Genomic DNA, 27116 nt, shown 5'->3' with positions numbered 1-27116 from the left:
ATTTATACATATGAAATGCAAAACAATATTAATGTGACATATTAATATGTGACATATTAATGCACTGACCATGTAAAATAGCATTAAATCAGTTTTTTTAGGAAAATAATTAATGTTGGATGTTCTATTTTATTATTGTGCATGCCAAGATTTATTTATTCACAGCCTTATTTCTTTCCTACTAATTTCAGTAATATCTTAGTGAGCAGCTAAAAAATAAATCTGTTAACTCTAATTAAGTTAATTTGAGTATAGATATTGTCTCATGTGATAGACAATATATGAACTGTCTTCTTCAGAGAGAATTCCTGTGTAGTTGATTGATAATCCCTTTCTCTTTTCTCCCATTTCCTGATTTTAGTTATTTATTCCTTAGTTTAATAATTACTACGGGAAGTTAGGTTAGTTACTGCCATAGTATCATCTGGCACCTTTTAACAGCCAGTAGACCAGCCACTTCTTTGAGACCCACTAGAGCAACAAATCTTTTTCCTGCCTGTGAAACTTTAAAATTGTGTTTCCTAAATCTAGGAATTGCTCAGAAAAACAAACTAGTGGCTGAGGTGCCTTTTGAGAAAAACCTACAGGCCTCCTATTCCTCATTGAATATAATTTAACCTAATCTAGCTTTCTCAATTTCTTGCTTGGTGTCAATTGATAATAATTCAGAAAAGCAAAATGCTTAGCCACTTATCTAATGTTTCCACTTAATTATCTTTGAATGGTTGTCATTACAATAATTTTTCATTATGTCTTTTTTCTTATATATGATTTACATACATTCTATAAAATATCATTATGCATATACATATGAAAGTAAATAAATGGTTTCAGTAATTGTAAAATACTTTTTTTTATCACAGTCAGTTGCTAAATTTGTAAAAAAAAATTTCTTAACATAGTGATTTACAGGTTGGAAAGCTAGTTTCTTTATAACTTTAGGGCGATTTCATCATAATTATTTGTTTGTGCTAGAGAGAAAATAAGAGTTTGTTGTGCAAGGGAGAAATCGCTTCCATCCTAACACAGTTAATTTCATTTAGAGGAAGGAAAATTACCACCATGAGCCTTTTATTGTGAGAATGCACTTGAACAAAAGTACTGCCTTAGTAAGGTTTTACTGTACTTTCAGTTTTTCTTTTTAAAATGATTTTTTAAGTAATGCATGAAAGGTATAGCTTTAGAATTTAAATAAAAGTATTACTTTAAAAATGTGATTTTGAATTACAGATATGTAACACAAATTTTATTTGATAAACTGATGTTCATATTCTATTTTTTTTTAAATATATATAACCATAAGTTGTGCTGATGACTGACAATTGACCAGAAAGATAATTAGTTCAAAGGACTTTAAGTACATTATGCTTTTGGTATTTATAAATATTTCTTGAAAATGTCCATGAAAAGGTGCTTATCTAATAGGGAATGTTAAGAGTAGTTTTACCTCATTTTTTAAATTCAGTAGATTTTTTTATTTAGTGTTTCATAAATTTATTGATTTGAGTATGTAATTTAAATTTCCTATTGTGATAGATGAAAAAAGAGGAGGAGGAAAGAAGGTGATCGGAAAAGAAACTGCTACTGGAAAAGGGCGAAAAAAGGCAAGTTCTAAAAGAAAAGATGATCATCCTCGAGCTCGAAGTCCTGCTAATAGTCCATATGATGCTGATGAAAGTGACTCAGAAGAGATGCCTAGTGGCTACCATCAAGTTTCCATTCAGGTAATGTTTGTAGTAAATATTTTATTTTGTTATTTTAAATGTGGTTATATAGTCATATTAATTTTTTTTAGTACTGATCATTATATAATGTTACTCCATGTTGTAATGTCTTGAAGAAGGTTATGAATATTCATAATCAAAATAAATTTAAATCACTCAATATTTGTATTAGATGAATGTATGGCATCTTATTGCTATCATTTTTTTACTTGCTCCTCTTTTTTAATAATAGAAGTGCTTCATAGATGCCCTTGGTGTAGAAGTCTTTGTTCTGCTTGTCTGACTATTTAATAATGGTAACTGTCATATCCAAGACTCACCTTCTGTAAAGGTGATTTTTTGGATTTAGTCAGTGCAAAAAAGGATTACAATAGTATAAAATTTGTTGCGAATATGCTAACAATGAAAACTTTTACACTACTATGCAGAAATAAATATTTAGCCAGCTTTCCTTATCTTTTCATTTTGATGTAAAGCTCAGTAACATTTTCTTGTTATGATTTAACTATTTTCTTAGCTTGTTGTCATGATATCAACGATTTTCATAAAATTGTTCCATCACATTTATAGCACACAATTTTCATGTTCATGATAAATCGATAAATCAGAACCTCTCAACATTATGCTTTCCCCTTTGATTTATAATTAATTGATGAATCAAAAATTTATCCACAGAAACCATCTTTAACGTAAAGTTTTTTAGAACCATAAAGACTTGCAAAATAAGTTGCATAACCACAGGTAAGTTCAGTGCCATTCTTTTATTGTTTTGTTACCATTTTCAGGACTTACTGAGCACTGAGCTTTTTCATATTCAATAAATCAGATTGATTTTGCATGAATTATTATGCCTAAAATGATTGCTGCTTCATAGTTCACAACTTATTAATCTTTCATTCAGTCATATTGGTCTATCATAGTGGAGTAAGGGTAGAAATTTATAGTTAGCTAAAAGCAAAATATTATTAAAAAGCTGAACAGTCAGCCTAAGTGTTATATTGATAAATACTTTTTTTTAAATATACAAGAGGTTATCTCTAAAGTAAAGACAGTTTCTTTGTAAAAAACTAAAAAATAGATATTTTTTATTTCTGTTAAACTTCATACCTTATACTACTTCTCTATATAATTGCCACATGAATTAAGACAATTATCATAGCGATACACCAGCTTCAATATACCCTCGTCGTATTCTTCTGCTGCCAGTCCATTTAGCCACTGATTAACAGCATTTTTAAGTTCATCGCATTTTTAAGTTCACCCACGAATTGCTTACGACTCAAAAATTCTTTCAATTTCCTAAACAAATGGTAATCATAAGTAGTTAAATCCAGATTATATGGTGCGTGATCGTAAATTTCCCATCTAAATGTTCTCAGTAAATCACGTGTCAGACCCGCAACATGTAGACATGCATTATTGTGTAACAGGACGACGCTGTCGGTAAACAGCCCATGTCGCTGATTCTGATGGCATGCCATAACGTAACGCAGAGTTTCGCTGTAGACTTCTGCATTTATAGTTGTTCCACATGGCATGAAATCAATCAGCAGTATGCCAAACTGATCCCCAAAAGAATGTGGCCATCGTTTTGCATCCACATGGCTGGCTTGACCTTTGTTGGTCTGATTGATGATTGAGAATGTCGCCATTCACTAGACTGCCGTTTTCTCTCTGGAATGTAATATGAAATCCATGTTTCATCGCCAATAACAATTGAATAAGGAACTTATCACCTATTTTTGTGTAGTGCATCAAAAATTCCAAAGCAGATCCCATTCGGATTTTTTTGTGACATTCTGTTAAGACCCAACATGCACAAACCTTTCTGAAGACTAAATGGTCATGAACAATGCGACCAATAACATCTCCTGAAACATCAGGTAAAAGAAGGGCCAGGTCAGAAATCGTTGAGCAACAATCTTTTCTGATTTCATCATCGACGCATTTTAACAAGTCCTTGGTGATTATCAAGGCCTGCACATTAATTCTGTTATTTCTAAACCTTTCACACCATTTTCGGACATTTCTTTCGTTCATTACATTATCACTATACACAGCAATCAACTGCCTATGAATTTCAGCCGGCTTAACATTTTAATAGTTTAAAAAATGTATGACTGCATGTATTTCACAGTTGGTGGCAACATCTATTTTCCTATTCATTTTATACCATAATAATTCACATATAATCAAAGTTACTACAACGCGACAACTTACAGACAATACAATGTGTATATTACTATTACCATGAATGACAGGTTCACCAAACTTAAGGAGAGAAATTTCCCAGCGGTCTTTACTAAAGATATCCCTTGTAATTGAAAAATACTGCTACACACACACACACACACACACATAAACAACAAAACTGTAATGATGAAGTCACACCACTAGTCAGTATGTGATGTACTTTATGAATTGAATGTCGCTTGGTACAAACAGATAGTGAGAATAGGCTAGTAAGTTAAGGAGTTTGTCAACATATGAATTGTGTATGTGTATTGTATCTTAGCATCAAATTAAATTTCAAGAATTTTTTCTAATCTAAATTATTTAGAAAAAATAAAAATATTAAAACCTTCTCCTTAAAATGTGATTTAAGATTGTATAATTCAATTGTGACAAGAGTCCATGGTTATTGAAAATAATTTTCAAGTCATCGCTTTCAAATTTAAATTTTATTTATGATAATACCATACAACATTTTAAAACTTTTGGAATGATGTTTTACAACTGTATAGTAGTCTTAAAAGTATTTTTCATGCTGATTTCAAATCTGATTTTAGTTTTTCTGTATCAAGTAAGGTTTTTATCCAAATCGCTTTTGATGTTTTTAAACAAAAATCGCATATTTTAAACAGGGAAAATTATTATTTTAGTTTTATTTAAAGATTGTGTGTTTTTTAACCTTGTATAAAATTACGAAGTACTGCATTAGAGTAGACAATGGTATATGCTCACTTAAAAAATGCTAATATGACAATTTAATTCCTCTTCACTGATTTCATCGCTTCAAGTTCTTTCTGAAGTTTTCTTCCTTGATTGTCTCCCTTCACCAGTGCCGTCTCTTTTTAGCATAAAATAATAGTCAGCCATCATGTTTGCATTCCACTTTCCCTGTTATCTCTTTTCCATGTCCTTGTTCTTCACTGACATTGCTGAGGTTCACAGGGAAAAAGTCAATATGAATGTAGGAAATGAAGCTTCACATTCATGTTACATCCTAATTTCATGAAAGTCTGCAATATTGTTTTAACCATGGTTTTGTATTGTGGATGTTTGTGTTGCCCAAACACAGTTATGCTGGCCACAACTTCTTTAAACAAATCCCAAGCCCATTTTTCCACTGGATTCATTGTAGTTTCAAACAAATTGTCTTTCATTAAATGTCTGATCTGCGGCCCCATCAAGATCCCTTCTTTAAATTTCTCATAAGATACTTTTGGAAATTTTGTTGCCAAGTACTGGAAGCAGTCACTGTTTTTTGGAAGTACTAGTGAACTGTTTCATTAATCCAAGCCTGATGTGTAGAAGAGTAATGTGGTATCTTATTTGGTTGAAAAAATGGTTACATTTGTTATGTTCTTTGAACTGTGTTGGAGGGTTTTCTTTTGGACCAGTCTGTTACCTTCCAATGCTTGTCTTTGGCTCAGCTGTCCCATTCACAAATGAAACACGGTATTTTTGTTTAGCCAGATTGTTGACTGAATAACATATCAACTATTTTTAAATCCTCAGAAATTGCCCAAGAATGTTTTTCATTGTTCACATATTTCAACAGAGCTTTAAGATTTTCATATGTCTCCTTGAGGTGTACTGAATGTAGTACGTGTTGAGCCAAACAAATTTACATTCTGTAAAAGTACACCTCTGAGGCTACATTTTGACAAGTCTATAAATAACCTCCACTGACTTGGATTATAAGTGACGTTAAAGAAATTCAATAAACTCTCAATATCAGAAGAAAAAACCAGACAGTCTTCTTCTTTAAAGAATTTTATTAATTCCTTCTCTCTGGTCCTATACCAAGAGAATGAAAATGGGTAGTAGAAGATTTTGCTTTCAGTCTTAACCCAAACAATTGGGCAGCATCTTTTGTCAGATTCAAGTCACAAGTTAAATAATTAAGTTCATTTTGATGGAATAATTTTGGTGCAGAATCTTCTTTCAGCTTGTAATCATCAGCATTATCGCATTCATTTTCTGAGCTGCTCTCCTACGGTTCATCTTCAAGAGTGGGAGGTAGAACTGGGATAGTGAGAGATTCACTATGCGTAACTGGTCGTAAGGCTGAAAGAATGTTTGGATATTGCATATCCTTCTTATTTTTTGCATTATGACCTTGAAATTTAACCTTACAAAAATAATAATCATTAACATGATTTTGTGGCTCCCTCCAAACCATTGGGATTACAAAAGGCATTGAATTTTCGCACCATTTTTTCAGTCTCAGTCCCTCAACACATGTACGGCATACCTTGTGCAGTGCCCAGGTTTTGTCTTCATCACCAAGCCTTATGCCAAAGTATGCGTAATAGACATTTGTCATGAAATTATTAATGTTCTGTCTTTGCTTGGCAATTACGTAGCTACCACAAATATAACAGAACACGTTTGGTTTATTCAAACTTTTGCAGGAACTCATTTCTAAAGAAACTACATATGACAGCATGAATATAACCTCAAAGCACTATAGCATATTAACAATGAACTACGTTTCCCACCTAACAGCCAGCTGGGTGTAACAGGTATAATCTCTCTTAACAAATAAAATTTCCATTTTATTTGTTAAGAGGGATTTAATTTTATTTATTTATTGGGAGGGATTTCCATCCCTCCCAATAAAAATTCCCTTTGTACATTAAAATACAATTAAATTTTTATTAATATAATTTTTTATTTAATGTACATTACATTGTGAGTTCACTTGATTTGCAAAAAACTATACATGATAGAAAACATTTGTTATAAATTTTTATTAATTTCAGATCTGAAATTAGCACAAAAAAATACTTCAGGAACATGAAAATTACAGAAATGTAGAAAATCATATTGCATAGTGTAATAGATTACAAACAATAGTTATAGATAATAGTAGCAGTAAATAGTAATTTAATAATATAGGTAACTATTGGACGTGTCTCATAGTCATTCAAAATTCTAACTGAATAAAAAAAAAATCTTAAACTTATATTAACAAAAAAGTATAATTTTTTAAATGAAAATTCAGCTGTTAATTTGTTGCACAGTCATGGTTTATCTTGCAGACATTTGTAAAATTTATCCTATACCTTATTTGATTTTTATTTTATGTAAACCATCTCAGATCATTTAAACTATGTATTGTAATAAACCACAAATACCAATAACATTCTTTTTAGTTTATAATAATTTGTAAAGTAGGTTCATTATTGTTTTAGGTTCATATTATTGTTCTATAATTCATAGTTTTGTGAGAATATAATAATAATAAAGACTATCATTTTAGTTACTAGATCTGATGCATACACTTCATACTAGAACAGCTCAGATTTATCGATGGTGGGCCGAAGAGAATGCAGAGACCGAATTAACTTCTCTTTGGGCGCAGGGGTGGTGCCCATTATTACAGGGAATTGCAAGGCTCTGCTGCGATTCTAGACGCCAGGTAATAAATTTTATTTTTTAATTTTTGTGTTATTTTTGTTTTTTTATATTTGTTTTTAATTTAAACTTTTATTTTAAGTAATAGTAAGTTATTTCAATATTAATATTTTTAGCTGATTATATTAAATACAATATTGCTGGAATTTTTATTGTTAAAGTAATCTCACTTTTAAATTTGGTTATTATGAATCTTCATTATCAAGAAAATAATATATTTTAACTATACATACCTTCTTGTTTATTTCACAAATTTGTAGACTAGTAACAATTATTGTATTAAGGCATACATTTTGCATTTATAACTTAATAATCCAGAAGAGAAATAAAAATTAGTAAGTGAAAAAGTAACATCAGTTTGGTTGTAGTACTACCAAGTTTCTGTACAGAAACTTCTTATAGTTTCTTTCAGAAATTATTAAATTAATTACCTGTGGTATTATTTTTATGTTTAATTCTTGTGTAAAAATTGTGATGCTAAATTTATATTAAATGTTGCCTCTTTTTTTATTAATTTATAGCATAGTAATTACTGTTTTTTCTTATCATCTGTCATAAAATTATCATTTAATAAAATTAATCTTTCTGCTTAGTAGTGCATTATTCTATGTATTACAGTATTTCAGTCATTGCTTTATGAATCGCTTAACTTATGGCAAAGGAATGTGAAATTGGTAAAAAAAATGTGATAATTTTGAATAAAATTAAGTGTTCAAAATTCAAAGAAAATTTTTACTTAAATTTAGGGTAAGAAGGATTATGTATAAATAGGGTAGCAATTATAAGTGTAGGAGATGAAGAGAGATAAACTCAGAATTGTAGAGGAACTACACAATAATGTAATATACTCCTGTTACTACTTTTTACCATGGCACATAGAGTATATAAAGCGTGCATGAATTAAGGAAAAATTTGAGAAGAAATAACAGTGCAAAGCAAGGAAAAAAGATATCAAAACAAACATAATGTCAATGAAAAGAGGATAATGAGGAATTAAGGTAGATGTGGAACAGATCATATCAGAAGTTGCAGAATTTTCTTGTTCAGCATATTCTTTTAATAATGACTATGTACAAAATATAAGCAGACAAACAAAGAAAGCTTTCATTCAAAAAAGAAATCCACTAGCAGCAATACAGACCTAATTATTGAAAATATTTATATGAAGTCTTCATAGTCTCCATATAAAGAGATGGGCTTACTGCCCATGTATCATGGGCAGTAAGAAATATAGAAAAGAAAAAAATGGAGGTAATTGAAAAGAAAAGAAAAGGTCTTAAGAACAAATTGAAGAAGAAAGAAAATTGTAGAAGAATCTTGTAGACAGTTGGTGGTGGGCCCTTAGACCAGGTTTTTGTGTAAAAAATCAATCTTTATTTTCATAATAAATTTGTTTTATGGTACTTTCATTACAGATATTTTTTACAAGTCAGGATGTCAAAATCTGAACAAAGATATTGTGTGTTTCTTCATAAAGTATTTTTATCATCAGTAGACAGCAGACTTCAGCTCATGTATAATTGCTTAATTCCCTACTAAAATTTCAAGTATTTTTTAGGTTAATAATTTCATTTTATAATCTGATTCCATGAAAATTAAAGATGCACAACAACTTGGTTAAACTTAAACACATTCACATTAACCTAACTGAGTAAACAAAAAAAAGAACATTTCTAGTAGTAAGAATCACTTCTGTATTCATTGATATCACCTAATCAGTGTTGTCAGTTATATCCCAAATATAATTCTTGTGTTAAATTATATTCTTATATATAACTCCTCTTTTCTTTAATATTTCCTTCTGTAATAGTAACAATAAAGTAGATGTTTTCATCTTAAAAATATGCTTTATTATTTTGTAGAGTTTGTAATTTTTAGCATTTTGATCACATTCTGATAAATTACTTGCCATCTGTATAAAAAAATTTAGCTGAAGATTGTCTAGTTAAAAAAGATTACATTTCTGGCAAAATATAGCTTAATGAATCTTTTGAAACATAAATATTTTCCTGCTTATAAGTAATGTTATTATACATATTGTACCTTCTGCAGTTAATCACTGTAAATAAGGAAACTATGTTAATATTGCATAATAATAATAACTATAAGTAATAGTAGCATAAATATGTTAAATTTATAATATATTTACTTATAACAATATATTTGTAAGTTTGATTTATTATTGAAATTAGTTTTTCACCTCTAGTTTTTTTGTGAATAGTAACATTTTACATGTGTTAACTGATCAAGAATAACTGTTTTAAAATAGTTTTAGTCTTTAAAGAAGTTTTATGTGCGTCCAAACATTATTATGTGATTGTATTACAAATATATTTCGTCAGTTTTATTTCAGTACAAGATTATATTTTATGAAATGTATGTTTATGTTACTAAATTTATGTTTTATTTATGAAGGTGCGTATGAGTGCCATAACATACCTTCAGCGGGCATTGCTTGTACATGACCTTCAAACGTTAACTGGAGATGAGTGGGAATCTTGCTTCAATAAAGTTTTATTCCCTCTTTTATCTAAACTTCTTGAGTCTATCAATCCACAAGATCCAACTGGACTTGAAGAAACAAGAATGAGAGCTGCTACTGTGTTGTCTAAGGTATTATTGTTGCATTTTTTAAACTTTTTAATAAAATTAATTAAATAAAGCCGTTTTTAGTTCTGTAAAATAATACTGCACACATTGTTTTTACTTTTACATAAATCTTCTTTTTTTTTTTTGTTAAAATAATGAAATTATACATCCTTCTACCTTTTAATTAACTCTCTAAATAGGTCTTTTACTCTAAAGTTCAACCAGCTAGTCCATTTAATTTTTCAATAAATTATTCTTAGAAGCTCACAGAGGATGAAATATTAATTTCAAGACAGTTTTTCTCTAATAGGCAATTGACAAAACAGCCTATAGCCAACTAATTGGCATTTCAGCCAAAACTAAATTTAAATACATGATCATTAATACTTGTGTACATTCATGGAAACAGAAATATATACAAATTAGGTTCAGAAGGTTCCAGGATTTCACCTAACATTTAAAATAACAATTATAATAAGAAAATGTTTGGTTTTTATGCTGGCAGCTCAAGATGTCACAATATGGTCATATCACATGTTTCCTGTTTACATACAACAATAATAAAGTTGTTTATCACTTATGTTGAGTGAAAAATGACAGCAATTGAACAGCGCATGAATCTCAAGTTTTGCTTAAAAAGTCACTATCAGAGACATTAATCTAATTTAAACAAACATATGGAGTATGCCAATGAAATAACATTGGTTTACAATTAGCATAAGCATTATAGTGACTGACAGTGGTTATGTTAGTATTGAAATAGTTCTATGTTAATATTTCATAGTTTTTGCCCATCTTTCTTGACAAATGAAGAGAATATCAATAATGTTGAAAATGTTCGAAGTGATAGAAGAAAAACCATCAAGGAAACAGTCAGTGGTTGTGATAACAGTCAAAAGTTGTCAAGAGTATTTTCCATAATGATCTGAATATGCATCACATTTGTTAACATATTGTTCCTAAAATATTGCCTGCAGTCAGAAATAAATTGGCATGAAACCTCATTACTGTGGCTGTTCAAGATCAATATTTTCTGAGCAAGATCATAATAGTAAATGAAACATGATGAGTTTGGTATGATTCATAAACAAAATGCTAGTTGTCAGATGGAAATCAACATCAGTCCATGGTTACAGAAGTTTCGATTGTATAGGAGCAAGGGAAAAGTTAAATATAAGACTTTTTTTTTTATTTACAAGATATTATTCCTAAAATTTTATTCCTGATGGACATGCAGTGAACAAGGAAATAGGTATGATATCATTCCTCACATACAGAATGTAACAAGAAGGATGTAGCATTTACAGGAGATGGTCTAAAGACGTTGTAAAAACAGAAATAATACCTACTCGAAGAAAACTGGTACATAGAAAATGTACAGGCACAAAATAGTAGGTTTAATTGCCCATGCTGCTAAAGCATTCTTAAGAGTTCTAAACTGGAGGTTGGTAATAATAATAATAATAATAATAATAATGGAAGGAATATGCAGGCTTCAGGAAAGAAAATGAAACAGAGATCCCGTAGGGATACTAAGCATGGCTGGAGAGAAATATTTAGAGAGAGAGGAATAGGAATGAGTTATTTTTCACTGTTCATAAAATCAAATTGAGAAAATAATGGAGATTCTTAAAGAAAAAAAGTAGAATGCAAAGCCAAAAGGTTAATTAAAGAATTATGTATGAGAAACAGCAGCAATAAAAGTAAAAAAGAATATTACTACTGGGTGGCTCTGGGTCGAGGAATTAATAAGGTTGCTGCCTCCCACCAATAGTACAATACTATTCAACATTTATATTGAAGGTATGATAAGGAATATATTAGAAAAAAGAGAAAAAGGAATAAGTATAGGAGGATGAAAAGTTTAGCCTCCGGGAATCACTGTCAGGTATTGTTTCAGAAGATGAATGGGGAAGATAAGTATGAGTGTAAGTGAAGTGTAGTCTTGTAGAGTCTCACTCAGGTAGACCATTTCTGAGATGTGTGGTTAATTGAAACTTGAAACCCAACTACCAAAGAACACTGGTATCCACGATCTAGTATTCAAATCCGTATAAAAGTAACTGCTTTTACTAGGATTTGAACATTGGAACTTTCGTCTTTGAAATGAGCTAATTTGTGAAGACGCGTTCCCCACTAGACCAACCCGGTGGGTATTGTCAAGAGTACCTGGCATGACATAATATAACATCTCTGGAGCATCCACCATACTCTCTCATCTTAGCAACAACTGATTTTTATTTGTTTCCTCATTTGAAAAATTCTCTGAAGAGGAAAAGATAAAAAGAATGCTGCTGATGAGAAGGACAAAATAATGAAATAGCTGAGGATGATATCTCAAAATGGTTCCAGGAATATTTCTAACAACTTTATGGATGTTGACAAGTGTATAGCTGCCGAAAAAGACTACTTTGAAGAAAATATACTCTAAACTTTTCATGTAAATAGTTTTTAAAAAATAATTAATTCTAGGAGCATTTTTATCCTACCTTAACTGGCATAATACTATACATGATTAAGCTAAATAGTATTATGTTTAGTTTTGTAAGTATGTACACTGTGTTTTCATATTTATTTTTACTAGTGACTGAATACAAGGTGTGATTGGAAAGTTTTAAGACAGGTGCTGCCATTGCTCAATAGGAGGGGGTAGGTTTGTCCACAGTGTGGAAAGGGAAGAATGTTCATGCTTAAAATATCCTGAAAAGATCACTGCGATTTCTTCATTGAGTAGAAAATTGCATTCTGATGACTGAAGATCTGTTTTTGGTTCTTGACGGATTATTGATTTCATAAAAATGATAAAAACGCAATGAGTTCATGTCAAATTTTGTTTGTAAACCAGAAATCAGCTTCAAAGACTTATGAACTTTCAAAAACAGTTTTCAGTGTTAAATGTCTGTGCCTATCAAATGTTTTTATCTGGTTCAACAGATTCAAAGATGGCCGTCAAACAGTCGAAGATGACCCCTGGTCCAGCTGGCCTTCCACTTTAAAAACTAACAAAAACATTGTGAAAGTTTGCAATTTAGTGTGGTGTGATTCTAGACTTGTTAAATAGAGTAATTACAGGTGATGAATCATGGGTTTATGGGTATGACCCAGAAACAAAGGCACAGTCATTGCAGTGGAAGGGTCCCAAGTTCATTATTATAAAAAAAAACTAAGGCAAATGTGGTGATTGTGAAAACAATGTTGGTGATTTTCTTCAATTCTACGGGTATTGTGCATCATGAGTCCCTAGAGAGCAGACAGTTAACCAGGAATACTATAAAAGTGTCCTTCAGTGATTGAGCGATAGAAAAGGCCTGCACAAGACAAGAGTGCGAGACAAAGCCTGCACAAAACTTCAAAAAATGGGTCCTCCACCACAACACATCGGCTCATCGTACATTCTCGATCACAGAATTTTTGGCCAAATTCCTGTGCTTCTAGAACCCCACTATTCCCCTGAGTTTGTCCCTGCCTACATGTTTGGCAAATTGAAATTTTCACTGAAAGGAAAATGATTTGACTCAATTGAAGTGATCCGCAAATACAGAGAGGGTTAACCCCCTTAAGAAATAAAATTTCCAGGAATATTTCCAAAAGTGGAAACATCAGTGTTGTAATTGTATTCAGTCAGAAGGAATCTCCATCATGATAGTCTGTAAATACTGCCATTTTGAAAATACAAGCCCAGTCTTAAAACTTTTCTGTCATACCTTGTACTGCTGGCCATCATTTTTATTGTTAGGTATTGTCTGTTTAGATTCTTCATAGAAACTGATGTGTAAAATTTAAAGAGATTCTAGATATTACACATTTTATATAATCGCATCTAATCTACATGTCACAATATAATCATACAACTTATAAATAAGTCCTCTTAATTTTTTGTTGTTTTTACGTACAGACAAGTATACATACATATATATATATATTTTTTTTTTTTAATTTAGTAAAATAAATTATTTGTTTACCCATATCCTCCTCTGTACTAATTAATTTCAAAAGCATAAACAAAATTTAGCACAATCCACCAAAGTACAGAATCAATAAGAGCTCTTACCATATCTTATTATTTTTATTTTTATTTTCTATATATCAAAAGCACTTTCAAGGAATTTCCTCATCATCAGTTGATTAAAATTAAATACACATTAAAACATTAATAAAACGCTAATATAATATTATTACATATATGACCTATGTAGTCAATTAATTAAAATAATTTAAAATCTTTTAATTACATAGCCAGCCACTGAATTTAGTGGCTGGCCACAAACATGTCTATAAAAAAAATTTTAATATTTTTAACGTTAAAGATTTTAAATTATTTTACTTAATTATTTGACTACATATTATATCATATATGTAATAATATTATATTAGTGTTTTATTAATGTTTTAATGTGTAATTAATTTTTAATTTTAATCAACTGATGATGAGGAAATTCCTCTAAAGCGCTTTTGATATATAGAAAATAAAAATAAAAAAGAGAAATAATAAGATAAGGTAAGAGCTCTTATTGATTCTGTACTTTGATGGATTGTGCTGAATTTTGTTTATGCTTTTGGAATATATATATATACACACACACACAATGCTTTTTAATTCATTCCTTTCTGCTTCTGTCTCTCTTTTATCTGCTTTCTATCATCATTGTATTTCATGCGCTATTTTTTCTATAAAGTATCAATATTCCAATTTTAATTTGTTACATCATCAAGAAAAAGCTTCAGAAATAATCAAGTAGTCATGAAATCACATTTTGACAATTATGACTTCAGATCTTTACCTATGGGCCATATACCCAGTGTTAATATCCTTCAATGTGAAGAGACCTTCTTAATATATTACATTAATAATAATTGTATTTAGTGAAATTTTATAAGGAAACCAATCCATTGTAGTGTAATGTGAAAATTTATGAATCGGATTAATATTCCCTAAATGAATTGGCAAAGAACTTTCCAATTCTATCAAATTCTTTTATCCTTACCTCAGAATCATGTTTCATTAAAATTTTTGGTTTTACAATATGATCTCATTTTATTTATTTTGATGAAGCTGTTTCAATTTTTCATATCTGTAATGATTATTATTAAAAAATATCTGGAGTTAACAAATGTAGTGTTAGGTGAAAATTACATTTTTACTTGATTGGAGCATTACAAATCTGTGAGGAAATGAAACATAATTGATTTTTACAAGAGTTGAAAATTTCCTTTTTTTAATCAGTGGTTTAATATGATAAAGGAAAAAAATATGAGTGTAAGAAATTAATCTTAACACTGTTATTTCAGTACTTGTACTTTACAGTAAATTTCTCATTGTTGTTATTTTATTTTTTTGAGTATATATGTAGTATAGATTAAATGGTATAATGAATTATTGTTTGATTTTTATTTTTAGGTATTTCTGCATCATCTTACTCCTCTTCAAACACTGTCAACGTTTACTGCACTCTGGCTGACAATACTTGATTTTATGGATAAATACATGCATGCTGATAAAAGTGATCTTTTGGTAAGTGAAAAATTAAACTAACTATTGGTAATATGTATGCAAGTCATGAACATCTTACTTAACCATTTGTTGCTCTAAATCTCATTTCTCATTTTGCTATGAAACTGTGTGGATAAGTTTATCATTAGTGACTTTCTACAGAACCGTTTTTCTGATTGCTGTTAAGAATTCTCATAATTTGTTGTTATGGATGTAAAATTTTTATTTTAACATTAGGTTTTTTATCATCTTTATATTTTTTTATTTTATATACAGCATTATCTGTAATTTCTATATATTTTCTACTATATGTTATGTTAACCAAAACAATGTTATTTGATCGTATTCTGTTATAGTTAATGACCAGAAACATAGGTTAAATAGTTTTCTGAATCTTGTTTTATGGTCTGATGTGTATACTGTATCATGTTTGTCTGTATAGTATGAGGCCATACCTGAGTCACTGAAGAACATGTTGCTGGTTATGGATTCAGCCAAAGTCTTTTCTAATGGTGAGGAGTATTCACCTCTTTGGACAGTCACATGGGACAAAATTAATACATTTCTTCCTACCCTTAAGGATGAATTATTCAAAGCTCAAGCTCCACCAGGTAATCTTATTGATTTTTAATTAAATATTGAGCACCATATTTACTTAAGTAATCTGTACACAGTTTTTAACCAACTGATCTTAATTATAGATGTTAAGGATATAAAAATTAATTTTGTTCAGATTAATGTGGAAGGCTATGAAAAAAATTTTTAAAATACTCCAAATTTATATTTAGAAGAAAGACTACCTAAAAATGAAGCTTTTCTACATAAATTTGTAATATGTACAAAGAAGAAGAGTACATTAATAGGATTAATCAATTTCTCATTTTGCACTATCCGTACCAGTTTTTTTTTTTTTTGGGTTGTGCTAAACGTAGAACATTGAAGTCAAAAGGCCCCAGTTACCATTTCTTTCTCTAAAAGTATTAATTTTTACTACTCTGCCAATCTGTGTTTCGTGAGCAGAGTGAAAAAATAACTTTAATGCTAATACTGTATTTGAATGGCATGCTGATATGTAGTTTTTCTCAGTGAAGGCACTGAGAATTCTATTTTTACTCCCAGTTTATCTAGTAAGCCTGTCACTGTAGCTTAATATTCTTGAGAATGTTGAGTCATCTTCAGCAATGACTGATATCTCATGTTAGATTGTATGCAACCATTACGATTTTGTCATCTAATATACCTACACATGTATGGGTTGACCAGGTAGGGTTTTCTGGAGCAGGTAAAATATTGTGGAGAACCAGGAAACTGTTTGGAAAAATTAAATATACTAATTGTGAAAAACTAGGTCATGTGATAAAAGATATTAATAGAAGATTGAGTTTGACTGCTAAAGTATGATCAAGTTATCATTCCTATGGATGTGATGTCAGTGTTAATCGTCAGTTGATGGATGTAAGCTGACCATTTTAAAGTAAAATTTTTAAATGAAGTAGATTGTGGAAAAATGTACATGAAACTAAACTTGAAGTAAATTTGGTATTCTATTCGTTAGTTTTGGATTAATGAAATGTAAAACCGTAGGGTGAAATTCCATATTTAGATCAGAAATCATTTAAAAAGTGCTTCATAAAAATTACTTAATGTTTTATAGTGACTGTAATTTGTGGTAAAGCAAAAGTGGTAACCATATTAGAGTGGTAGAAAGTGAAAACATTGATAATTAAATATGATTAAGTTTGAATATATTAACAGTAAAAACTATTTAACATAATATCAGAAACAAAAAATATTACTTGCTGTGAGGTCTGGAATTTTTTCATTAATTAATGCTCATTGTCTTAAAAAAAAACTCATGAGCTTTGTAATTAGACATTTGACCATAGAGTGAATAAATGAACTAGCTAATGTTCTGCATTTTTGTATATTCTGCTTCATTATTATGTGAAGCAAAATTATCATTTAATTGCCAGGTCTTCAAATTTATTTACATTGTGGCCTGTCTTTAAGTTTTACAAAACTTCTCAGATTTGTTTGAATATTTTGTGTTTGTACTCACACTTATACTGCTTGCATATTTATATAACTTACTATTGTTTTTAAATGAAACATAACCTATATTTTTATAACCTTATATTAACAAATAATAATTACAAAAATACCTGAATAAACCTTTATAAATACACAGTGTAACAGAGTCGAAAAATAAGAGAGTTGTTTACAATAATTTCATTATAGAAGGCGTTAAATCACAATGTAAACACATTAAAATAAATAATAATATAAATAGAATTTATTCTAATAGTAAGTTTTCTTGAAAGTATTAAGTTACAAAGAAGCACAAAAACATGACCTCATATCCGGAGTGATTCTCTTTAGATTAATTTAAGAGAATATGAATTCAGTGCATGAATAGGTAAGAATTAATCTCAGCGATTAACAAGTTAAATTAGATTAAATGAGAGAGTTGATTGCAATAAACCTTTCAAGTAAAGGTAATTTGCTCTGAGTAACTGACGTTTGAACACGAACTTTTGATGAACAACACGAAATATAATAATTGTTATCAATAATAATATATGAAATATATCGCACATAAGTTTTATAATTCTGAAGTAGTGTTTAAATTAAAAGTAGATTTGATAAGAACGATAGTTTGCATTTAATAACCCATAAAATGGGCTACACATGAACAAGGATAACATAAACGTTTAATATGAATAATAATGAATAATTTACACTTGCCTGTATCACACACAAATATTAGCCAGAGATGAACTCGTAAAAGCAAGTACAGATGAATACCTATGTAATCCTGGGCGTAGTCCGCACGGGTGTATCAGGAATACAGAGGTGTGATGTGGTTTGGTGGTAGAATGATGCGTAGAATCTCAGATGTGTAGTGACGAGTTTTGAGATTCTGCTTGAATGAGAATGTTACCACAAAGTTTGCAGGAGAGTATGGCGATAGGCGACTGCACTGGTGAGATGTTGGATCTACTCTGCTGAAAAGATGGCGAAAGAAAAAGGGGGTAACCAGATACAGGTAGTGGACAGGAGAGAGTGTGTGTAAAAGACAAGAGATGTGTGCATGTATTAGTAAGGGGACGAAAGAATAACGGGTGTATGAAAAGGGTAGTTAAAATAATTCGATAGAAGAATGGACGCGGTCACTAAGTATGCCGGAGGGAGGGTCGAACACAAGAACAAATAATAAAAACAGATAGATTTGACAGACAGATCAGTTGGTTAGCTTTTAGAGCAGATGGTCTCAACAAATTCTGTTCCCAGCAAAGTTAGAAATCTTTTCAACTACCATTTCATCCATCTCATGTTCCTTATTAAAGTATATGCAGGTGCATGTCTGAGATTGTAATAATATTACATTTTAAATTGTATAGCTGGTATTATTATTATTATATTAATAATAATAACTGTACATGGTTATTAGTTGTTTTATTTGTATAGTTATTAATGTGTTGTTACATTACTAACTGTACATTTTTTAGTATTGTTGTGTTACTAAGAAATTAATTTGTAACGATACAAAAACCTCTTCATGCTAAAAATACTTTAGCCAACAGTCTACATAAAAAATTGCAAAAAATATCAGCTACATATTAAAGTGATAAAATAAAAAAATGTGACTGCATTTGTCCATAATCATTTCATGACTAATGATATGATAATTTCCAAAATACTTGTGTTTTTATGTTTGGAAGTGAGATTGCTTCTTGTTTATAAAAGTGGAGAAATGTAAATAATTCTTCTGTTTGATTTCTCATTATATTTTTCTTTCTTATTAACTGTATTGATGTATGTTATTATTGAATTTGTATAGCTGAACCAATCACTAAACAAATGCCTGGAAAGGAAGGAGATCCACATTCAATGTGTCAGAATGATAATCAGCAGTTACAACCACAGCAACAGCCACAGGTAGTACAGCAACAGTTTGAACAGCAGCAATTGCAACCACAACTACAACAGAATCAACATTTCCTTTTAAATAGACCAACTGTTAGGTAAGAAAAAATGAATTCCTGTTTGTTTTTGGTTAAGATATATTTTTGTTATTAAAATTAAATCTTTTATTCTGGTAGATACGTATAAAAAATTATACAGATCACATCAGGAATTGTTTTTATGCCATTCCATGAAAAATGGAACTGCCTTGGTATTTCCATGGATGGATTAAGGAAAACTGTGATAAAACCTAAATCACAACTGCACAATTAATTATAAAATAAAAAACAGTTATTATCAAAGTTATATTAGTTATTTTGAATATGATCACACAAAATAATATTAAGGTAAATATGATAAGTATAAAATAATTATAAAATAAATTACAATAAAAAAAGTTTTAATGAAAATTGAGTACATATTTATTTACACTTAATGGAAATGCAGAAAATTCAGGTTTTTGTAAAAGAAAATCTTTCAATTTATTTTCTTTATTAAATTCTTTCTTTTATTTTAAATTGGTGAGGAAATATTTTAAACGGTTAAGAAATTTATTAAAAATGGTAATGGAAGTATGATAAGACCCTATCTTGTAAATTGAAGTATAGTGTTGACTTGTGTGAGAATAGTTATGTTATCAGTTTGATGGAGATTGATGTTATTTTTTATGAATAAGTGACTATTGTTTTTAGAACAAGTTGTATATTTATAAATATAAACACATAGATAAGTTAAAATGTTTTAACTTAACGGTCTATACATTTATTCATATTTATGGGCATTAAACAATGATTTGACGGCTCATTTTTGTCATCTTGAAAACATTAGGACTTTATGAGAAAGTATAATCATCAGAGATTAAAACTGATGATCGTAAAGTCACACAACTCAAATGACAACAAATTCTTTTTAGATAGCCTTTTTATTAATGTACAAAATAATATTAATATTTACAAAAGTATTACTTACAATTTTATAATAAGTACTAGAAATGTCCACCATGGTTTTCAATGCATGCATCAATGTGTTTTCTTACCTTAATAAGCAACCTTTTACAGTGTAGCAGCAGTGGTAATTGATACACAGTCCTCATTGTTTTGTTAAGTTAATCAAATGTAGGAGGTTGTTTGAGTACATTTTATCTTTCAAAAAGCCTCACAAATAAAAAAGTTCTCCTGACCTGTGTCAGGAGGACTCAGTTCCGGTGAAGAAGGAAGCCATGTAGACCACAAGAAATTATTTGGTCATTAAAGAAATTGCATACTACTGTTCGCCAGGAGTGCAGTTGCTCCGTCTTGTTGTATCAACATTAGCGATAAACTGCATGATTACTTCTTGATACCATTCAGCTGTGATGGTCTCCAAAAAAGAAGATAGGTCTGACAATTCTCTGACAAGGTACACCACATCACACCCCAATGTTTTGTTTGAATGTAATGGTTCTTCATGGAACATGTGTGGGGGTCTCTGTAATTTTGATTGTTAACATATTTGCTAAAATTAAGCCAAGCTTCATCACTGAAAAAAACCTTGTCTAGAACAGATGTCATTTTGAATGAAACTTCTTAACTACCATTGCTGGTAAACTTTTTTACCAGCAATGGTAGTTAAGTAAGTCCCCTTACTATTTCCACAATTACAATGCTACTCTTTTGCTAGTCACGCAGTATACATTTCCTAAGAAATAATCTGTTTGTCTTGCTTAGTTGGTACCCATGATCTAAAGTCACAAGACACTCACTCGCTCTCATGTTTCAATTGCAAAGACATGGGGCTTATGTGTGCAAACACAGTTAATGGTGTTGAGAAGCAGTTGGTGACTTGTGTCTGGGTGCACAAATGACAACACTTGGGCCGAACAAAGCCACAAATAATGAATGCCTTTTGTGAATCCTATAACAAGGTCCTACCTCAAAGCAAAAAGCAAACTATACTTGATTGGAAGAAACATGCATTTCCTTCTGATCCCCGACGGGGAGTCTTATTCTTTAAGACTTTGGGGGTTGGCGTCCCCACGGGCCTAGCCTCCGCAGCTTTTCTTCCCACTATACAATGAGCTGCGGAACACTTTACATTTTACACATATACTACACCAAGAACACTACATAAATTACAACATACACACATACACAATTACACAACAACAACCTACACTGATATTTCTTACATGTACACTCGGTGGTGTTGCGACATCTTACGAAACGCAACCGTAACCCAAGGTGGGAACAAATCGTGCCGATGGGTGAATGGCTCTACGTAGTGAATCTCGAACGATGTCCTCTGGGCACCAGGGCGAACCCAGTTGTATTTAGCTCTAGCTCCAGTACGCGTGCGCTCTGCTGGAGTGGTCCATTTTTCGCCGGTACTCGTGGGACCAAAATTTCAGTTCCAATAATAAACACTATGATGGTTGGTGGTCCATCTGAAAAAACCACCATTTTAAGTCTTGCGAAGAGACCTCGATCAGCTTCGTCTGACGAGGATAAAAGTCCTACTGAACAGAATTTCTTAAAATCAAAATATAAAAATATCAGATTCGTTGTTCTCAAAAATAGTCAGGAAGGTGGCTCCCTTCAAAAGGTCTCACCGTTTTTAATAAACAAAACCATAACAGGTGCAAGTGGCTCCCCGAAGAATATCAGGAAATTACGCGACGGATCGATTCTGGTTGAAACATTCAACGATGAGCAGAGTCGATCTATCTTACGTCTCCGTAGTATGGGTGGCATAAATATAAGCGCAGAATGCCACAAAACGCTAAATACGAGCCGGGGTGTAATTTTTTGTAGAGACCTTCTGGATATAGATATCTCTGAAATAGTTGACGAGCTGTGCCACCAAGATGTTGTTGAGGTGAAACGTATAATGAAACGGCAGAACGGAACAGAAGAACCGACACCGTCTCTTATATTAACATTCAGTCTCCCTGTTCCACCAGAAAAGATCAAAGTGGGTTACCTCTCGGTTCGGGTACGACCATTCATACCCAACCCACGGCGATGTTTCAGGTGCCAAGGTTTTGGTCATACTACAACATCTTGCACGAAAACTGAGATCTGTGCTCGATGTGGTAAAGAAGGTCACAACGACACTAACTGCGAAGAAAGTGAAAAATGTGCAAACTGCAGTGGTCCACATACAGCCCGCTCCCGAGATTGCCCAACTTTTAAAGAAGAAAAGGCAATTCTCAAAATCTGTACGGAGCAAAAACTATCTTTTCCGGCTGCACGTAGAGAATATAAAAAGATAAACAACTCACGGAACCTGGTTAAACCAGACGTATCTTTTGCCACCGCTACAACTAAACAAATTCCTACAAATGCTAATAATCAGCAGTGCGGATCCTGCAATGAGCTTAAAAAACTTGTTCAGATGCTATCTGATCAAGTAGCTTCACTTACAGCCACTATCTCAGAGCTGACAAAAATGAATCAAAAGTCCTCCATCGCAGCTAATGAATCAAACAGTATGATACATACGAAAGTTCCTATTCCCAAAATCGTACCGCCACGAATAGCGACTATCACAGCTGGCAGTAAGCCACCTAATAAGCTCCCCGTAAAGGGAACCCACGTAACTATCTCTTCTGGGATGTCAACTACAGCATCCCATTCAAATAAATCTCCTCCACCATCTCCTCATATACTGGAGGATATGGTTGAAGAACCACCCGACCCTAGGGCATCGGAGTTCTTTAAAATAAAAAATTCAAAAAAGAAAAACCGAATCACGTACAACTAATTTTTATATAGTTTCCGAAATTTATTTTTTTATTTGCTTTTTACACTTATGAACATTATTCAGTGGAATGTTAGAGGTATTCGGTCCCGCATTGAAGATATTAGAGTACTGGCGCACACACATGATCCACTAATCATGTGTTTCCAGGAAACTCACCTCCTACAACATGACCGAATTACATTTAGAGGATACTTCTGCGAGAGATACGACTGCCTAGTAGACAGTAGGGAGAGTGGTGGAGTAGCGATTTTCATGAAGAATGGGGTGTCAGCTACAAGAATTCAACTAACCACTGTCATTCCTGCTATTGCAGTAAAGGTCACTATTCCCTTCAAATTGCATATCTGCAATCTGTATCTCTCACCGAACACTGTGTTCAGTGCTTTAGATGTCTCAAATCTCCTTACACAAATACCATCTCCATCGTTAATAGTAGGAGACTTCAATGCCCATCATATTTCCTGGGGCTCAACCTTCTGCTCCACTCGAGGAAATATGATAAACAGATTGAGACAAGATTTTGACCTTTGCCTACTGAATAATGGATCACACACATTTATGTCCTTATCAACTGGTGCTGTATCTAACCTTGATCTTTCCATATGCTCACCGAATGTACTCCCTCATTTTAATTGGTCGATTTGTGATGACTATCACGGCAGTGATCATAGACCAATTATTATTAGTTTCGGTGTAGACTGCGAGATTAAAAGAATGCCACGGAGATGGATTGTTGAAAAGGCAGATTGGAACGGATACTGTAAAGCATTCCAATCTCAGTATGACGATGGAGCGAACATCCTCGACCAATATTCTTCTTTTACGTCCATGATACTTCTGATAGTGTTGATGACAGGCCACATAGTGGGTGAAAAAAGACACAAGTACAAACATGTGTCACCAATCTGTTTGGATAGTCTTCGATTAAATTTCTTTGTAAATGAGCGGCTGAATTTATTATACAACAGTCAACAATGCATATATTAAAAAAGATTTGATTGTGAAACCATTTTTCCCAACTTTTGTTAATGGATTATGTTAGTGAATTATGGATGATGGATTTTGTTAGTGGAACAACATATTGCAACCTGTTGAATTTAATTAGCATGAATTCAAAATATGGTGTCCCACAAATTATTGCTTTTTGATGAATGTGCAATTTATCACAGTAAACAAGCCAGGAATATAGTTTTCTGGCTAAGGAGAATACCCATTTTTGTAGAATTGGAAAGGAATCCACCTCATGTCATAATGTGGGGGCCAAAATGACAACATGGTACTTGTTTGCACCATATTTTTTTTTTTTTTTTTAAGAAAATGTAAAAGATGATTTTTATTGGCAAATATTCTAAAGGTAGTTAATATCGCAAATATAATAAATTCTAATAACATTTATAACATCAGCAGTCAAACTGATCCTAATTTCTTTTTAAATATTAAGCATTGACTCCTCCTCCCTGAAAAACTTGAACCATATTAACATAAAGATTTTCCATATAAATATTCAGTGTCTAAGAAATAAGGCAAAAGAGGTTAAAATATTTCTTTCCAAGAAGACTTCTAGATAATTCTAGTCTTGTGACAAATGAACTGTAACTCACTTTGAGTTACCAGGTCTAAATATTTTGATCTCCCATCATTACTAGAATACATCACTAGAATTATATAAAGACTTCAGCCATAATATTATTACAAATTTACTGAAAGATAATTTTTAATCCTTTTGTGCAGATTATTGTGATCTTTCAGATCATAATTGTCAAATTGCAATAGCATCATTTATTAATGAAAACATGTGATGGGAATATGATAACTTTTATTCTTTCAAAAGAGTGATCAATGAGAATTCAGTTAGAAACTTGAGAATCTTGTCAAAAACAGATAAGGAAAGTAATAACCAAATTAACTTTGATGAAAAATTTAACAATCTTTTTTTAATGAGTTTCAAATGGCCTTCTTTCTAGCTTGGCATTTAATAAAAAAGAAACATTTTAAACATAAAAAGAAATAAATGGGTTACTAATTGTAAAATCTAGCTCTATGCTAAGAAATTTCTATGAAATATCTATATATAATTTGTCTGAAATATTTGAAAAATTACTAGCAAATTTATGGTATGGTATTTGTACTGCTAGAAGAGTATATTTTGATATTTAATATCTAATTCAAACAAGCAATAAAATTATGTGAGCAGTTATCAAACGTAAGAGCAGATTAAGAAATAAAACAAGTCAGAAAACTTTATCAAAAATACATTAGGACTCAACTTCTGTTATCTCATCAATTATTCAGGTAGCAAAGAAATGTAGTAATTTTTTCAAGTGTTTCAAACGTAATATTGATCCATTTCAGACAAAGCCATTCATCTTGAATAATTTTTTTGATGAATCAGTATATTGATTCCTATTCATACTCAGGAAGTTAAAACTTGTTTTATAATTATATAGAGTAAAGAATATTCTGTGGGTATTGATGATATTCTTGAAATAACTTTTTAACCACCTTACAAACTTAATTAATAAATAATAATAGTAATAATAATAATAATAATAATAATATCTTTATTCCACAAAATAAACAGATTACAAATGAAAATAAAATTATTTACAGTTATAAGTAATTTACATTTATTGAATAATGGTCAAGTGTGGATTTCCAAGTGAATTTAAAAAATAATTACATGATATAAGTCTTGCAGTACTAAAATTTCAGCTAGTGACAAAATGATGTATACATACATACAAATTAAATAAATCAGAACCATAAATGCAATAAAAGAATATAGTGATAAAATTGAAAAATGAAATTAATCCTAGATAAAATTGAAAGAAAAATAATGATAACGAAAATAAGGTTAATAAAAATATGAAACTTTATATTTTCATCATTTCCACCCAGATTCACTGACCAATCAATTAAAAAAACTCTACATCTTCAATTGACAACAGCCAATCATAAATTGGTAGCTAAAACTTTTTGGAGTCTTCTATGGATTTAAAATCCCTTGGTAAGTGATAAAATATTTTCTGATGTAAGTATGAATAAAAATGTTTAAATAACTTAATTCTTGGCCTAGGAGGAACTACTTTATCTGCTTGCCACAAAGGCCTTGTAACCAAAGTACCAATCCTGTTCCTATCCTGTTTACAGCCTTCATAATATGTCATTAGTATTCTGTGGAAATACATATGATGCAGTGACAAGATCTTAAGGCCTCTGAATAATAGGAAGGATTCATGTCGTCTGCTTTTACCCAATATTATACGTACTACATGCTTCTGTGCAATATAAACAGATCTAAAAACACTGTAGTAAGCTCCACCTCATACTTTAACCTTCTACAAAAGCATAATAGTGATTTCAGAACTCTTAACTGGGCAATATTTTTTTAAATAATAGAATTTATTTATACAAACACGTAATTGCTTTTTGAGATTAGTAATATGAACATTCCATCCTTTCCTTTTCCCCTTTCTAAACCCAAAAAACTGATTCCCACTAAAGAAATTGATATAGAAACACAATCAGAAAAATTAGGTGTAAAAAATCATATGCAGCGTCAACATTTGTATACTTACATAAATTATTCCAGTCTATATTCTGCAAATTTAATCTAAGTTTGGTAAAATCTATTTTTTATTTAATTACATTTTTATCAGTTATTATTACTTTCTGATCAATTATGCTTTTATCAGTGTATAAAATAACCATGGAGTGATTAGTTATTTCAGTGTCTATTACATCAACAATGAAATAATCATTGTACATAGGCTTATCTATAATTCTTAAAGCTAAATTATCAATACACGTTCCACTAACTCTACGAGTAATAACATTAGTCAGCAAATGTAGACTGTGACTGTTAATGTTAATGTTAACTGTGAATGTTAATGTGACTGTCTAACATAAATTTATATTTATCAGTTTTAAATTATCAGACAAAACATTCAAGTTAATAT

The 27116-nt window shown here is 31.0% G+C and overlaps 1 protein-coding gene across 5 annotated transcripts in view; it reads left to right on the top strand.

Moving 5' to 3' along the window:
• garz (Sec7 domain-containing protein garz) overlaps window positions 1-27116 on the top strand; it is a 201682-nt gene that overhangs the window by 152493 nt on the left and 22073 nt on the right. For all 5 annotated transcript variants that reach the window (XR_012758824.1, XR_012758825.1, XM_075382294.1 and 2 more), the window contains exons 30-35: window positions 1537-1724; window positions 7216-7374; window positions 9786-9983; window positions 15358-15471; window positions 15893-16061; window positions 19292-19475. Coding sequence is in view for 3 of the 5 variants with exons in the window: in XM_075382294.1 (XP_075238409.1) it covers window positions 1537-1724; window positions 7216-7374; window positions 9786-9983; window positions 15358-15471; window positions 15893-16061; window positions 19292-19475 (1012 nt within the window). In the remaining 2 variants the exon portion in view is untranslated. The remainder of the gene's footprint in view (window positions 1-1536; window positions 1725-7215; window positions 7375-9785; window positions 9984-15357; window positions 15472-15892; window positions 16062-19291; window positions 19476-27116) is intronic.

The sequence above is a fragment of the Lycorma delicatula genome, chromosome 1 (assembly GCF_047948215.1).
Source record: "Lycorma delicatula isolate Av1 chromosome 1, ASM4794821v1, whole genome shotgun sequence".
NCBI lineage: Eukaryota > Metazoa > Arthropoda > Insecta > Hemiptera > Fulgoridae > Lycorma > Lycorma delicatula.
The sequence above is the reverse complement of the archived record's forward strand: the minus strand, read 5'-3'. Positions and strand labels throughout refer to the sequence as shown.